This window comes from Mesoplodon mirus (genome assembly GCF_964341445.2).
Source record: "Mesoplodon mirus genome assembly, chromosome: 13".
In the NCBI taxonomy this organism is placed as follows: domain Eukaryota; kingdom Metazoa; phylum Chordata; class Mammalia; order Artiodactyla; family Ziphiidae; genus Mesoplodon; species Mesoplodon mirus.
Genome location: NC_138989.1, coordinates 37,948,142 through 37,963,560, shown reverse-complemented (window position 1 = coordinate 37,963,560; position 15,419 = coordinate 37,948,142). Strand labels below are relative to the sequence as shown.

At 34.9% G+C, this 15,419-nt stretch overlaps 1 protein-coding gene across 1 annotated transcript in view; it reads left to right on the top strand.

The window, feature by feature from the left end:
• Positions 1-15,419, top strand: part of ROCK1 (Rho associated coiled-coil containing protein kinase 1) — a 154,217-nt gene that overhangs the window by 62,678 nt on the left and 76,120 nt on the right. The window contains exons 3-8 of the mRNA XM_082640433.1: positions 6,133-6,233; positions 6,764-6,901; positions 9,442-9,617; positions 10,410-10,494; positions 12,061-12,205; positions 12,531-12,669. Of these exons, the coding sequence (XP_082496559.1) occupies positions 6,133-6,233; positions 6,764-6,901; positions 9,442-9,617; positions 10,410-10,494; positions 12,061-12,205; positions 12,531-12,669 (784 nt within the window). The remainder of the gene's footprint in view (positions 1-6,132; positions 6,234-6,763; positions 6,902-9,441; positions 9,618-10,409; positions 10,495-12,060; positions 12,206-12,530; positions 12,670-15,419) is intronic.

The window sequence follows — 15,419 nt, the reverse complement described above, 5'->3', positions numbered from 1 at the left end:
CTCGTGAAAAAGGATGACATCACCAGTGGAGGGATTGGTGTGAGATAGCAGTATTCTCCTATAGTAAAAAGTTAAGAGACCAAATATATGAGGGCATGTGCTGGTAGTTGAAAATGAATACATAAATATAATTATAAATATATCTATTTAGTGGTAAGTCTATGGCAATTTTCTTCCGATTGTTTCAGGGTAGTAACCAACAAGGTCATTAGCTATGAACGAGGATCAGTGAGAGGTTTGAGAAGAGAAAAGAAAATGTGAAATACGGTCTCTAGTAAAGTGGGAGAGTGAATATACTAAAGAAATATATGATTGCCAAGCAGAATTAAGGGCAAGCTTTATGTTTGCAATTACGGATTTAAAGTGGGATCAGTCAGTATGATTTTATGTATTTATCCAGGCATATTCAACTACATGGGTGCTGACATAGAGTTAGTTGTAGAGGTGGATTTAACTAGAATTATGGTTTTGCCAAACTAAGTATAATGAAGCAGAAAAGAGCTAAGGCATTAAAGGTTATGCAAGCGAGTGATTATAATAATTGATCATGTAATTTAAGCTCGGTAGGTAAGAAAGAGAACCTGTCAGTACAATGAGGTACAGTAAAAATGGATAGGATCAGTGGATTGGAGGTCTTGGTGGGGCTGGGGATTGTTGGGATGTGGTTTTTGGAGGGAGTGAGCAGGAAAGCTGAGGGAGTGCTTAGAGAGTACAGTATTTGAAATTGAAATTAAGGGAGGACTATGATTACTGATAATGACAAGATCTAGTATGTGGCCATGGAAATAAGTGGCTGAGATAAGGTAGAGGACAAGATCATTGAAAGAGAGAAGTTAAAGGTATTGAGAGGCCAGGCTATTAGAAGTATCATCTATGGGTATATTAAAGTCCTTAAGAATTAAAATAGGAAAATACTGGAGAGAAGGTTGGTAACCCAGGAACTAAAATTGTCTAGCAGTGAGATGTGATGACCTGAGGGTCAGTAGATTACAGTGACAATGAGAGGTAGTGGGAGATAGAACCTAATAAACATGAAAAGCAAAGCTGGCAAATACAGGGTGGGAGTGTAGAGATAGCAGTAGAGTTCACCTGTCCCACTTTCAGGGCCATTGGTATAAAGCATGTGGAGGGTAAAGGGCACCACTGTAGAACTGCAGGGGAAGCAGTGTCCTCAGGGAAGCTGGATTTCCATTGGAGTACGGGTTGGCAAACTACAGCCCACAGGCCAGATCTGGCCTACCATTTGTTTTTGGATGGCTTGTGAGCTATGAATGGTTTTTATATTTTAAAATAATTTATAGAAAGTCGAAAGAAGAATAATATTTCATGACGTGAAAATTATATGAAGTTCAGATTTGTGTCCATAAATAAAGTTTTATTGGGACATAGCTATGCTCATTCTTTTATGTATTGTCTGTGACCACTTTTATGCTACAACACAAGTTGAAGAGTTGAGTACCTGTGACAAAAATCATACATGGCATTGTTATTGCTTCACACTGCTGCTCAGCACACTAGAAATCACAGTGACACAGTTACAACACAATAGCATTCCATGTGTATCACCATACCACAGAATTTTATTATTTTTTTTCCATTGCCAGTGCATGCCCATCATGTCAGAACAAAAAAGGAAAAGAAAAGTGAAACTGAATGTTGTTATTTTGAGGCACAGTGAAGTGTGGATTATTTCATCAAGTTAGAGGGCAGGGCATTGTGTTATTATGCAGTTATACTGTAGTCGTGCTGAAAGAGTACAATGTGCATTGACATTACCAGAATAAGCACTCGCCATAACATTCCCAACTCACAGGAAAGCAACAGTTAGAAAAACCCAGAAAATTTAAAATAGAATATCTCACCACAGCAGAATTTTCTTTACAAAGATGAAAAAAGAAAATGAGGTTATGACCTTACATAAATTTACAAGTGGCTTATTTGTTAGTCAAGCAGGGAAAGCTATTCACTGATGGTGTTTGCAGCAACAAAGCAAATGTGTACAGAGAGAAAAACTTCCTTAAGACTATTAGCTTTTTGGGCTTTTGCACAGCAAAAGAAACTGCAAACAAGATGAAAAGACAACCCTCAGAATGGGAGAAAGTATTTGCAAATGAATCAACGGACAAAGGATTAACCTCCAAAATATACAAGCAGCTCATGCAACTCAATATCAAAAAAACAAACAACCCAATCCAAAAATGGGCAGAAGACCTAAATAGACATTTCTCCAAAGACACAGATGGCCAAGAAGCACATGAAAAGCTGCCCAACATCACTAATTATTAGAGAAATGCAAATCAAAGCTATAATGAGGTATCACCTCACACCAGTTAGAATGGGCATCATCAGAATATCTACAAACAACAAATGCTGGAGAGGGTGTGGAGAAAAGGGAACCCTCTTGCACTGTTGGTGGGAATGTAAATTGATAACAGCCACTATGGAGAACAGTAGGGAGGTTCCTTAAAGAACTAAAAATAGAACTACCATATGACCCAGCAATCCCACTACTGGGCATATACCCAGAGAAAACCATAATTCAAAAAGACACATGCACCCCAATGTTCATTACAGCACTATTTACAATAGCCAGGTCATGGAAGCAACCTAAGTGTCCATCGACAGCCAAATGGATAAGGAAGATGTGGTACATATATACAATGGAATATTAGCCATAAAAAGGAGCGAAATTGGGTCATTTGTAGAGACGTGGATGGATCTAGAAACTGTCATACAGAGTGAAGTAAGTCAGAAAAACAAATATCGTGTATTAATGCATATATGTGGAATCTAGAAATATGGTACAGATGAACTGGTTTGCAAGGCAGAGATAGAGACACAGATGTAGAGAACAAACATGGACACCAAGGGGGGAAAGTGGTGGGGGGCGGTGTGTGTGTGTGTGTGTGTGTGATGAATTGGGAGATTGGGATTGACATATATACACTAACATATGTAAAATAGATAACTAATAAGAACCTGCTGTATAAAAAATAAAGAAATAAAATAAAAATTTTAAAAAACTATTAGCTTTTTGGCAAAAACAGTAGTTGCTCAAATAATTGAGACCATTGGGAGCAACAGCAATAGTCAATTAAAAAACAAGACAATTTTGAGTGATTTTCCTTGACTCTTGTTTGAGGAATCAATGCTGAGTTTGAAGTGAGTGAAGAATTAGCCTCTATGTATAGTCTGCATGGAACAAGTACAGGCAAGAATGTTTTTTAAAAAGTTGAGGAAACACTAAGTACAACTTGAAGTGGAGTCTGCTAACATGTGTTACAAGTGATGGTAGTTAAAATTATGTATGGTGCAGAAAATGTTAGTTGAACAAAATAACAAAGTTTATGAAAATACAAGGTGTTTAAAGCCTGTAGTTATTCATTGTATTATACATCAGCAAGTACTTTGTGGAAAATATTTGAATCTATCATGTTACTGAACCACAGGATCAGTGGTAAACATCATTCACTCTCGTGGACTGAACTAACCGTTATCAATTCTGTACATTTTTGACAGAAATTGAAGCTGAATATCCCAGTTTATGTTTGCATATAACAAGTCAATGGCTTAGCAGTGGTGACATTTGTGATTTTTTTGTGTGGAATATGTTGTGTCCCCCGACCTCAAATCCATCTATTGAATCCCTAATCCCCCAATATAACTGTATTTAGAGATAGGGCCAAGCAAGAGGCAGTTAAGGTTAAATGAGGTCATAAAGGTGGGACTGTGATAAAATGGGATTAGTGATGGGATTAGTGTCCTTACCTGTGCAACACATAAGAGGTCCTGTGAGCACACAGAGAGATGCTGGCTGCCAACTAGCCAGGAAGAGAGATCTCACCAGAAGCAGAACACGCTGGCCCCAGTCTTAGACTTTGAGCCTCTAGAACCATGAGAAAATGAATGTCTGTTTAAGCCACCCAGTCTGTGGTATTTTGCATGGCAGGATGAGCTGATTAAGACAAGGACCATGATGAAGATTTTTCTTAATGAGAAGAACCACTCTCAACTATCATTGAATTATCATTGAACACTGACTTTGGAAATTAGTTTTTGATTTAACCTAAAATTACAAGACAAGACAGCACTTTTAATGAAAACTTAAATGTAATAAAGTCATTTTGACAACTAATGTTCAAATCACAAGTAACGAGCTGATCTGTAACTTCCTGTGCTGTCAGAAATTAAAATAAGAAGCAAGATCTCTATGTCCACACGTGCAGCAGATATATTTTCTGAGCCCAAAACTACAGACTTTATAGCCTATTTATGGCTCTAAATCTGGTATAACCAGAGCCAGGGATCCTTTCTCAACCCCATAGGCTATTATATAACACACTATCCTGGTTCAGAACTTTCTTATTTTGTGTCTGGAGTATTACAGTACTCTTAAAGTTCTACCCCCGCTCCAGTCTTGCTCTTATTGAATTTATCATTTACATATTCCCTGGAGTAGTGCAGCTGAAATGTAAATTTGGCTGTGTTGTTTATACGCCTTATTTCTTGTCATGGCTTCCAACACGTAGTAGTGGTTTTCAGGTTGTTGTTCTCAGTTCCTGACAGATCCCACAGGACTCTATCGGGCTGCATTATGGAGGTGTACAAAGTAGACGAGGCTCCAGCCCTTCTCTGACGACACCCACCACCACTACCCTCTTGAAGCAGAGCGCTTTTCTTTTATCTATTTTCATATTGTACTGCTTTTAAACTTTAATGTGAAAAATATTTTTGTTGATTAAATAATAATTTTACAACTACTGGCCTACAGGTAAAGTTCAAGTTCCTTAACTAGTTTGGGGCTCTCCAGCCTCTCCTTCACATCCTTCCCACAGACTTGATACTCCAGCAACAAACAGTTTTGCTGTGCCTTTGCTTATATTTGCCCATCTGCCTGTTATATTCTCTCTTTTCTTCTTCCCAGCTAGCTAACTGCTTTCTTTTTAGACTTGTTTCAGGTTTCTTCACCTCCAGAAAGCCTTTTCTAACCACCTCCCTCCTAGGCAGCCTTGGGTTAGGTGTCATCCTTTATATTCCACAAACTCTGTGCTTGTGCTTATTTCCCTTTTTGCATTTTTTGGTATTATTTTTGTTGGTTTCAGTTTCATTTGAAATCCATAAGAGCAGACACTGTGTTTTAAAGTTATGTTTTATGTATCTACAGTGATTACTGTAGAGCCTCTATAGTTAACACAGATGTTTCTGCAGTAAATTGATTATTGTTTATATCTTGCTGTTACATTTGCAATAGATATGTGATCTAAAATTAAATGTACCTATGTTATCCCTGTGTGAAAGTTTGCTCTCTGTTGCATGTGTTTATGGGTCATAATGTATACAAACATGAGTTTAAATGTGCATTTCAAATGAAAGACAAGATATTATATGTACCTTTATCAGGAACTAGAACTTAAATTTAATAGCTGCCCTGTATTTTGTATAACTCTGCTGTGAAGCTTTTCCATGTAATCTCATGCCAGTGTTGACCCATGTGGGTTAAAATAGCCCTATTTTAATCTATGACCAAATTAGGAATTAGAATATCTATCCAGTGGGGATTTTAAATTATTGTAGTTTGTAGTGTGACAGGTTTATATAAATAATTGTAGTGATTCCCACTGTGTGTTTTAAGTTAAAATCTGCATTCAAATAGAGAAATATAATAAGTACGTGATTCTTTAGCATGTTTACCTTTGATATCTTAAATTAGTTATATCTTTTTAAAAGGATCGTCAAAACTGACTTGATAAAAAGAAAACTTGTTTCATTAATCTAAAATATCTCCCTGTGGCCCCTTGATTCAAATTTGATATATACTTAAAATACCAGGAATGAATTAACTAATTATTCTCAGTGTACGTGTAGTATAATATTTGGTTTTTTAAAACATTCTAGTAAGTCAGATTTAAGAAAAATATTTTAACAGAGTGAAGTCATTCCAGAATTTATTAAAAACAATTCTTAGCACATTGAACATTTCTCTGTTTTACAACTTCATATTTTACTTATATTAAATAATTTTTAATGCACATCTTTGTTTTTTATTGTTTCTCAAGAACTTGAATGTAAAATAAGCAGTTTTAGTTATAATGCTTCAGTGATTTAAAATTATAAACTTTTCTTTTCATACAGATAAAGACACAATAAATAAAATTAGAGATTTACGAATGAAAGCTGAAGATTATGAAGTAGTGAAGGTGATTGGTAGAGGTGCATTTGGAGAAGTTCAACTGGTAGGTTATTTTAATGAGATTAAAAAAACAATGTTTTTAAAATTAAAAAATCCACTTGTGTGTTTAACATATGTTGTTGGGGAAAGTATTGTTTTTATAAAATTTTTGCTTTAAATTGCTCTAGACATTCTTGCCTAAGGATATGAAAGCGTAGAGTCTAATTCAGCAGTAGTGTGAAATATTTTCCCCAAGAATTCATGGGTAGAGAAGAGTTTTCAAGCATCAAAAGAGAAATCTTTACTCCTCATATTACACTATCTAAAATGCTGTGCAATAGTAAGTTTTATAAACAGGAAGTAGCATAACTAGCAGGGTGGAGGAGGGGGAAGTGTGCCATAATATAGGGAATAAAGATTTTTTTCTAACATTACTTACATCTGGTAGTTAAAGCCTTGACATTATCTAATTGGGATAATTCAGAAGAGAAGTTAAAATAGCAAGACTAATAATGTTAAATTATTTAGTAAATTGTTCTGGGAAACACTGAGCTTTAAATGTTAATGAAATGTTCATTATTTTCCATTTTAAAGGTAAGGCATAAATCCACTAGGAAGGTATATGCTATGAAGCTTCTCAGCAAATTTGAAATGATTAAGAGATCCGATTCTGCTTTTTTCTGGGAAGAAAGGGACATCATGGCTTTTGCTAACAGTCCTTGGGTTGTTCAGGTATGCTTTTGTTATTGTTTCATTGTTGCTGTAGTAGTTTGTAACTTAACATGTCTGAGAAACTTTGTTTTTTAGAACAGTAATAGAGAATTTATTGGCAATTACAAAAGCGTCTAATATATCATTATTTTTAATATCATAAAATTTAATTTTATTGAATCATCTCTAGGAGGAAAATAACTATTTATCTCTGGAGTGGAGAGAATGGGAGAAATAGAGGGAAAGAATGGGAGTAGAGTGGAAAGAATGGGAGAAATGGAGGGGAAAAGGTTAAGCTAGGACTCCAAATAATATTGTATTGGCTTCAGGTTTTTCAGTGGAAAGAAAAATACATTAGAAAGTCAGTAATTGTAGGTACTAATCTTGACCTGAAGCTGTGGCCAGGTCATTTACATCTCTGGGCCTCAGTCTTCTTGCTCAAAAATGTGAAAGGTGGCTTAGATTGGTTATTTTCAACTGAGGAGATACCTCAGATGGAGTCATGGGAGCAAGCAGTTGTTTGGGTAGGTTATAATTCTGGGTTTTCTATTTCTGCTTCAACTAGAGCAGCTGCATGTTTTATATGTCTTATATATTGGGGTTCTTATTAAGATTTCATATGGGGGAAATAAGGTCTTGTGGTTTTTTTAAAAAAATAGTAAAACTACTGAGCTAGATCATTTCTAAATACCTAGCATGAATTTTGTAGTTTTTTAAATTTACACTATGTAATGAAGACTGTCTTAAATAAGCATAGTAGTAATTGGGATAAAAAGGATATGGAAGATGTTTAAGATTCACATAATAAGACTTTTTATACTTGAAATGTCTGCCCTGTTTTTATCAGCTGTTTAGAGCAGGGTGTCTCAGGCTCAGTGTTACTGACATTTTGGGCCAGGTGATTCTTTGTTGTTGGGGGCTATCCTGTGGGTTTTTAACAGCATCCCTGACTTCTACCCAGGTGATGCCAGTAGCAGCCCTCCCCACCCCACACACAAGGTGTAACAACCAAAACAGTGTTCAGACATTGTTGAACCTCTCCCTGGGTGGTGTGTTGGGGAGAGTGGGCAGGTGGGGGCCGTGGGACACTGGCAGTTATCATCTCTGGTTGAGAACCACTGATAATGGGGAGTGTTCAGTGTTGTGTAAAAAGTTAAAAAATATGACATAAATGTTTAGGGTTAAATTTACAACTTATGAACTTGAAGCTTTATTTTTCTTGATACATTTTAAATAGGGTAAACTGCCACCAAATCAACAGTGTTTCTTTAATTATGGTGTCCGAGTGATATACTGTACATGTTAATCTGGGATAGCCATGAGATACCACTTAGTTTCTTATCCTTCCCCCAAATATTTGTATTTAATTAAAGTTACTAAATCTGTAACTAAAATCATTAAATGCTGTTGAAAAAAATGAAACATGAAAAGAATTTTAAGACGTAAGTGCCTAGGTAAATTAGTTATACTTTTTCTCTAAGGGCTTATTTCATTTATTTTAGTTCTATTTTAATCTTCTCATGTTTACTTAAAATGTTCTTTTGTAGGGAATTCCCTGGCAGTCCAGTGGTTAGGACTTTGTGCTTTCACTGCCATGGGTTCAGTCCCTGGTCGGGGAACTAAGATCCCACAAGCCATGTATTGCGGCAAAAAAAAAAAGAAATTTTCTTTTGTAAATTTGCTCTTCTTTTAACTTCAACACTGGTCACATAATATATTTATTCCTGATATTGTTGCCAATTTCATATCAATGGACCTTACTCTTCCTGTTTCTCTGTTAGCTGTTACTGCGACTCCTCCTACTGACTGCAGCTGTTTACTGAACATCTATTGTACTAAGGGCTGTTTCTCTATTCGCTAATCTTTTTAACAACTCTGATAGGCAGTTAATCCCTATTAGCTACACCCTCAATTTATAGATTAAATTTGTGCTTTTATTCCTTGAACATTCATTAAGTACTTGCCAACTGCCAGGCATCCAGACACAAACTGGGCAGCAAGTATAAAAGTCAAACATGATATATAGTCCCATATATTCTTTTTTTTTCCCCATATATTCTTCTAGAAAGGATTATAGCCACAGATAATTTGGGAGGTTAAGTAAATTGCCTAGTCACACAGCTAATAAGGGACAACTAAGACTGTAGCCTAATTTTATTAGATTACTTGAAAATTGTGGTGTTGATATAAATTTAACACTAAACCCCACTATGCACAATTTAAATTAGAACTACAATATGTCTTTGCTTAGAAGAGTTGTATATTCTTTATTGAAACTATTATAATTTTTAAAAATTCTCAGTATAAGAAATTCAATTAGTATAGAAAAGGGTAGAGAAAAGAAGTCTCCGACTCCTCAGAAGTAACCACAGTTAATAACTCCTTTGCATATGCAAATGCTATTTCTTTGTATTTGTTTCTTTTTTTTAAAGAGTACTTAACAACTACTGCAAGTTGATTATTTCAGTTACATCTTATATTAGTATTTTTGACAATTCTTAAATGAAAGTTTTGCTTAATCTTAATGAATTTGTTTCTTTGTTTTTCTTGTATTTGTGTAGCTATTTTATGCATTCCAAGATGATCGTTATCTCTATATGGTAATGGAATACATGCCTGGTGGAGATCTTGTAAACTTAATGAGCAACTATGATGTGCCTGAAAAATGGGCCCGATTTTATACTGCAGAAGTAGTTCTTGCATTGGATGCAATCCATTCCATGGGTTTTATTCATAGGTAAGGATAAAAATGCTTTAAAATTTCTCATTTGTTAAAGAGAGAAGCTAAAAATCAGTACTTAAACTTCATTTGATTAGCATTTCCCATTCTAAATCCACCTATTCTCCCATATGACATGAGTGGTGTTTCAGAATTTAAAACTTTGAAATTTGTGGTTTTAACATTTCAGTTTAGTGTTGGTATAAATGTATTCTTTAATATTTCTTATTCTGATTATAAGGCTTTTATATGGTGTCCTGAAAAGTAAAAATTATAAGCTGTTTTTTAAAGGTATATCCTGGGGTATTAAATGCTTTTAATTTTTATATACAAATTAATTTGCTTTTAATTAGTGAACAGATCAAATTTATTTGGTAGAAGAATAATTTCATTTGCTCTGCAAACACCACTTGAATTCTATGTGCAATTGCTGTGCTCAGTGCCAGGGATTGAAAAATGAAAGTGATTTAGACCTTCTTCTGGGGTTATTTATGTATTTATCTATCTTGTGTGTTTCAGTTACTTTTTATGTTTGAATGTTACATTTTTTATGGTTACTCTCTCTCAAATGACTTGATTTTCCTCTTGGAAGAATCAAACTCTACTTAAAAGAATGTCTTCTTCTGAGGCATAATATATGAGAGAGTCTCCCTGATGAAGTCAGCTTGTAGATGTGGATAGAGAGCACATATAGATCAAAGGTGACCTTATCTAAATTGAGGATATATGACCTAAAATCACTGCCTCATATAATTTTTATCAGTTTCTGATCTGTTTCAGAGATACTGTACTTTTTTTTTCCCCCTTCAGAGATGTGAAGCCTGATAACATGCTGCTGGATAAATCTGGACATTTGAAGTTAGCAGATTTTGGTACTTGTATGAAGATGAATAAGGTTAAATAATTAGATTTTAATTTAGTTTTGCTAATTCAAGATAGATGCTTTTTACAAAATGTTTTTTTAACATCTTTATTGAAGTATAATTGCTTTACAATGGTGTGTTAGTTTCTGCTTTATAACAGAGTGAATCAGCTATACATATACATATATCCCCATAACTCCTCCCTCTTGCATCTCCCTCCCATCCTCCCTATCCCACCCCTCTAGGTGGTCACAAAGCACCAAGCTGATCTTCCTGTGCTATGCAGCTGCTTCCCACTAGCTATCTATTTTACATTTGATAGTGTATATATGTCCATGCCACTCTCACTTCGTCCCAGCTTACCCTTCCCTCTCCCAATGTTTTAAGAATTTACTAACCATATCTGGACTTGTACAGAATTGATGTGCCCAGTCTTATTTGTTGAACTAGATGCCATGGTTTCAGTGTTGTGTTAGTAACTTGTAAGTGCTTTATTTTTTCCCCTCTCTATTTGGGGGAAGCGTGGATTGCCAGATTTACTAAATCTTTTAAAACAAATCTGTAATGTCCACTATTGGTAGCTAGAAATGGGATTAGCTTAAATGTCACTAAATACTAATGCCACTGTTAAAATGAGACTTTCATAAAAACTGGATTTCAGTAATATGTATATTTTTTAATGTTTTACTTAGCCTTCTATTAAACATGAAAAGATCTTACTACTTATTTGGGGAGTCAATCGTAAAAGGTACTCATGCTCACTATTTATATAATAAATAACTTATATACATAGCTGAAGTAGCAAGTATGCTGCTTTATTTTCAGTTGAAACAGTTTATATTCTTTGAAACTTATCATAGAAGAATAACCAGAAAGTTGTATTTATTATTTCCAAAGGAAATTTATGGGTTAGGAGGAGAACACTATGTGAGAACTTTTGTGTAATCATGTATAATTCTGTTGCATTCATACCAGCTAAAGTAAGTAACTGGTATATATAGTTTTTGTTTTTATTTTGGAGAGAGGGTTAAAATGCATATTAGGTAGTTATCAGTGGGCTTAACACTATTATGCCCTTTTCCCATGCACATGCTTCCCCATTTTATATTTGTACAGTCAATTCTTCCATGTTTTTTCCCTCAATTTCAAGCATAGTTAAAGTGAATGACTATTTTAGTAAAAAACAATTAAATCAGCATTTATATATTGATGTTATCAAGTGATTCATTCTTTCGGTTCCTCAACATATTTGCATTGACTTATATACTTGTTCTCTGCAATTAAGATGAGATCATCATATTGGTATGGGGGAATAATAAAGGGGTGGCAATGTGTCTTTCTAGTGAGTGTTATTACAAAATAAAAATCACTGCTATAACCATATACACATACACACATACATTGTGAATATATTGTGTATATAATATGTATATATGATTAAGCTGTTTGTTACTTTTTATCAAGTCTGCATTAGGTTTTGATGTGATCTTTCATAACACAAAGACTTAAGAGTTCTACATGTTATATTAAGAAAAACTCATGTTAAATAATTGAGACTTTACATTTATATCCTAATTGAAAATTTGACCTCTTTTTAGGAAGGTATGGTACGATGTGATACAGCAGTTGGGACACCTGATTACATTTCCCCTGAAGTATTAAAATCTCAAGGTGGTGATGGTTATTATGGACGAGAATGTGACTGGTGGTCAGTTGGGGTATTTTTATATGAAATGCTTGTAGGTGAGTAAAGGAGGATTTTATGTACCTCTAACATAGTTGTTCATCTCCAAACTTAGACTTGGCTTCTTCTAATAAAATATTACATTAAGCAGTGTTGCTTTTGTTTGTAGGAAACAAACTGATCCAAACCTACTTTGTCAGTTTTGATAAGCTATTTAGAGACTTAGAGAAACTTGATGTGTTACTTCTTTTTATGTATTTGGTGTATATTTTTAGTTTATGCATAGTTAATTATCTTTAAACAGTAACATTGACTCTTTTCTTTTGAAACTGATTTCCTTCAATGTATCTTAATTTGCTTTTGTTTTCCCTGTCAATTTATCAGGTGATACACCATTTTATGCAGATTCTCTGGTTGGAACTTACAGTAAGATTATGAACCATAAAAATTCACTTACCTTCCCTGATGATAATGACATATCAAAAGAAGCAAAAAATCTTATTTGTGCCTTCCTTACTGACAGGTAAATAATTTTAACATGGAACACTTATTCCAAGGAAATTTTCATTTTGCTGCTCAGTTTTTAAGGTCTATGTCTGAACTCCTATATTTGAACTACTGGAATAAAAACTACCATTCCCAAAATCGTTCATGACAGTGAAACCTGATATAATTTTTCTGATTTTTCTGGATGGCTTTTCTGGATCTCAACTAACTTACCTAAGAAATTGGGATAGTAATAGATTCTTTGCTGATGACTAGACAAGATGATTATTTTTTTCATTGTTAACATTTTTAACTTAGTTAAATATAAAGATGGTAGTATATTTTATTGAGTCTGATTTTTTTTTTTTTTTCCTTTTGGCCATGCTCTGCGGCTTGTGGGATCTTAGTTCCCCGACCAGGGATTGAACCCAGGCCCTGGCAGTGAAAGCACTGAGTCCTAACCACTGGACTGCCAGGGAATTCCCTGAGTTTTTTTTTTTAACATGTTAAAATCTCTAAAATTAGGGTGCATCTTAAAATCAATGGCATGTAGTAATTTAACTGGGACATTTTTTTCCTGGTGATAGAAAAATGATGATGCATCTTCCAGTTGATGCCATTTAAGATAACGCTGTATTGTATAATTGAAATTTGTGAAGAGACAACATTTAAATGTTCTTGCCCCTGACCAAAAAAAGAAAAGTAAATATGTGAAGTGATTGATGTGTTAATTAGCTTGTTGGGGGACTCCTTTCACAGTGTATATGTATGATTATCAAATTGTAACATTGTAAACTAAATATCTTAACATTTTATTTGCCAGTTACTACCTCAGTAAAGCTGGGAAAAAGATTTAATTATATATGCTTTTTGAAATTAAGTAGATAGTGCAAAGCTATAGAAAAAAGTATGTAGTATTTTCTACCTCCTTCTTTCATTGACATGGTCTTCCAGTTTCAACAAGCATTTTTTATAAATGTAAATGCACATAAGTGTTTTAGAAACAAAAATGGCATATTATGTATACCCTTGTGGTTTACTTTTAAAATTTAAACAGGAACCAGATGGCTTACTAAGATTACATTTAGGATTTAAGGTTGTATATTGTTAATTTAAATAGTAGGGGCTTCCCTGGTGGCGCAGTGGTTGAGAGTCCGCCTGCCGATGCAGGGGACACGGGTTCCTGCCCCGATCCCGGAAGATCCCACATGCCGTGGAGCGGCTGGGCCCGCGAGCCATGGCCGCGGAGCCTGTGTGTCCGGAGCCTGTGCTCCGCAACGGGAGAGGCCACAGCAGTGAGAGGCCCGCGTACAGCAAAAAAAAAAAAAAAAAAAAAAAAAAAAAATTTAAATAGTAGAGAGGCTTTAAATTTAAATATGTTTCAATTTTGGATTCACTTTAATTAAAATTAACTTATCCTCCTTCAGTATGTCCTTTACAGCCTGAAACATATAGTTTTTGAAATTTTTACATTTTAATATAAGCAATATATAAATATAGTATAATATAAAAACTATGCCAAAGGTATAGAAATGACCAAGATACACAGCCACTGTTCTCCACTACCTCATAGTCCTTTGGGGGAAACAGACAGGCAAATGAGGTATTTATTGTACAAAGAGGTAAGTACTCTTAAGTATCGTGTGCCATAGAACCATGGAGAGTTTCCCTAAGCCAGTCTGAGAGAGTCAGTGAAAGCGTCTTTAAAAGTGTCTCATTATATCTAAAGTAGTTTATCTTATTTTTTTATGGTGTCACAATTTTTATTTTTTTAATTTTTTTTAACATCTTCATTGAAGTATAATTGCTTTACAATGGTGTGTTAGTTTCTGCTTTATAACAAAGTGAATCAGCTATACATATACATATATCCCCATATCTCCTCCGTCTTGCGTCTCCTCCCATCCTCCCTATCCCACCCCTCCAGGTGGTCACAGAGCACCCAGCTGATCTCCCTATGCTATGCGGCTGCTTCCCACTAGATATCTATTTTACATTTGGTAATGTATATATATCCATGCCACTCTCTCACTTTGTCCCAGCTTACCCTTCCACCGCCGCATGTCCTCAAGTCCATTCTCTATGTCTGCGTCTTTATTCCTGTCCTGCCCCTAGGTTCTTCAGAACCATTTTTTTTTTTTTTAGATTCTGTATTTATGTGTTAGCATATGATATTTGTTTTTCTCTTTCTGACTTAACTTCACTCTGTATGATAGACTCTAGGTCCATCCACCTCACTACAAATAACTCAATTTTGTTTCTTTTTATGGCTGAGTAATATTCCATTGTATATATGTGCCACATCTTCTTTATCCATTCATCTGTCAGCGGACAATTAGGTTGCTTCCATGTCCTGTCTATTGTAAATAGAGCTGCAGTGAACATTGTGGTACATGACTCTTTTTGAATTATGGTTTTCTCAGGGTATATGCCCAGTAGTGGGATTGTTGGGTCATATGGTAGTTCTATTTTTAGTTTTTTGAGGAACCTCCATACTGTTCTCCATAGTGGCTGTATCAATTTACATTCCAACCAACAGTGCAAGAGGGTTCCCTTTTCTCCATACACTCTCCAGCATTTATTGTTTGTAGACTTTCTGATGATGGCCATTCTGACTGGTGTAAGGTGATACCTCATTGTAGTTTCAATTTGCATTTCTCTGGTGATTAGTGATGTTGAGCATCCTTTCATGTGTTTGTTGGCAGTCTGTATACCTTATTTGGAGAAATGTCTATTTAGGTCTTCTGCCTATTTTTGGATTGGGTTGATTTTTTTTTTTTTTTTGAT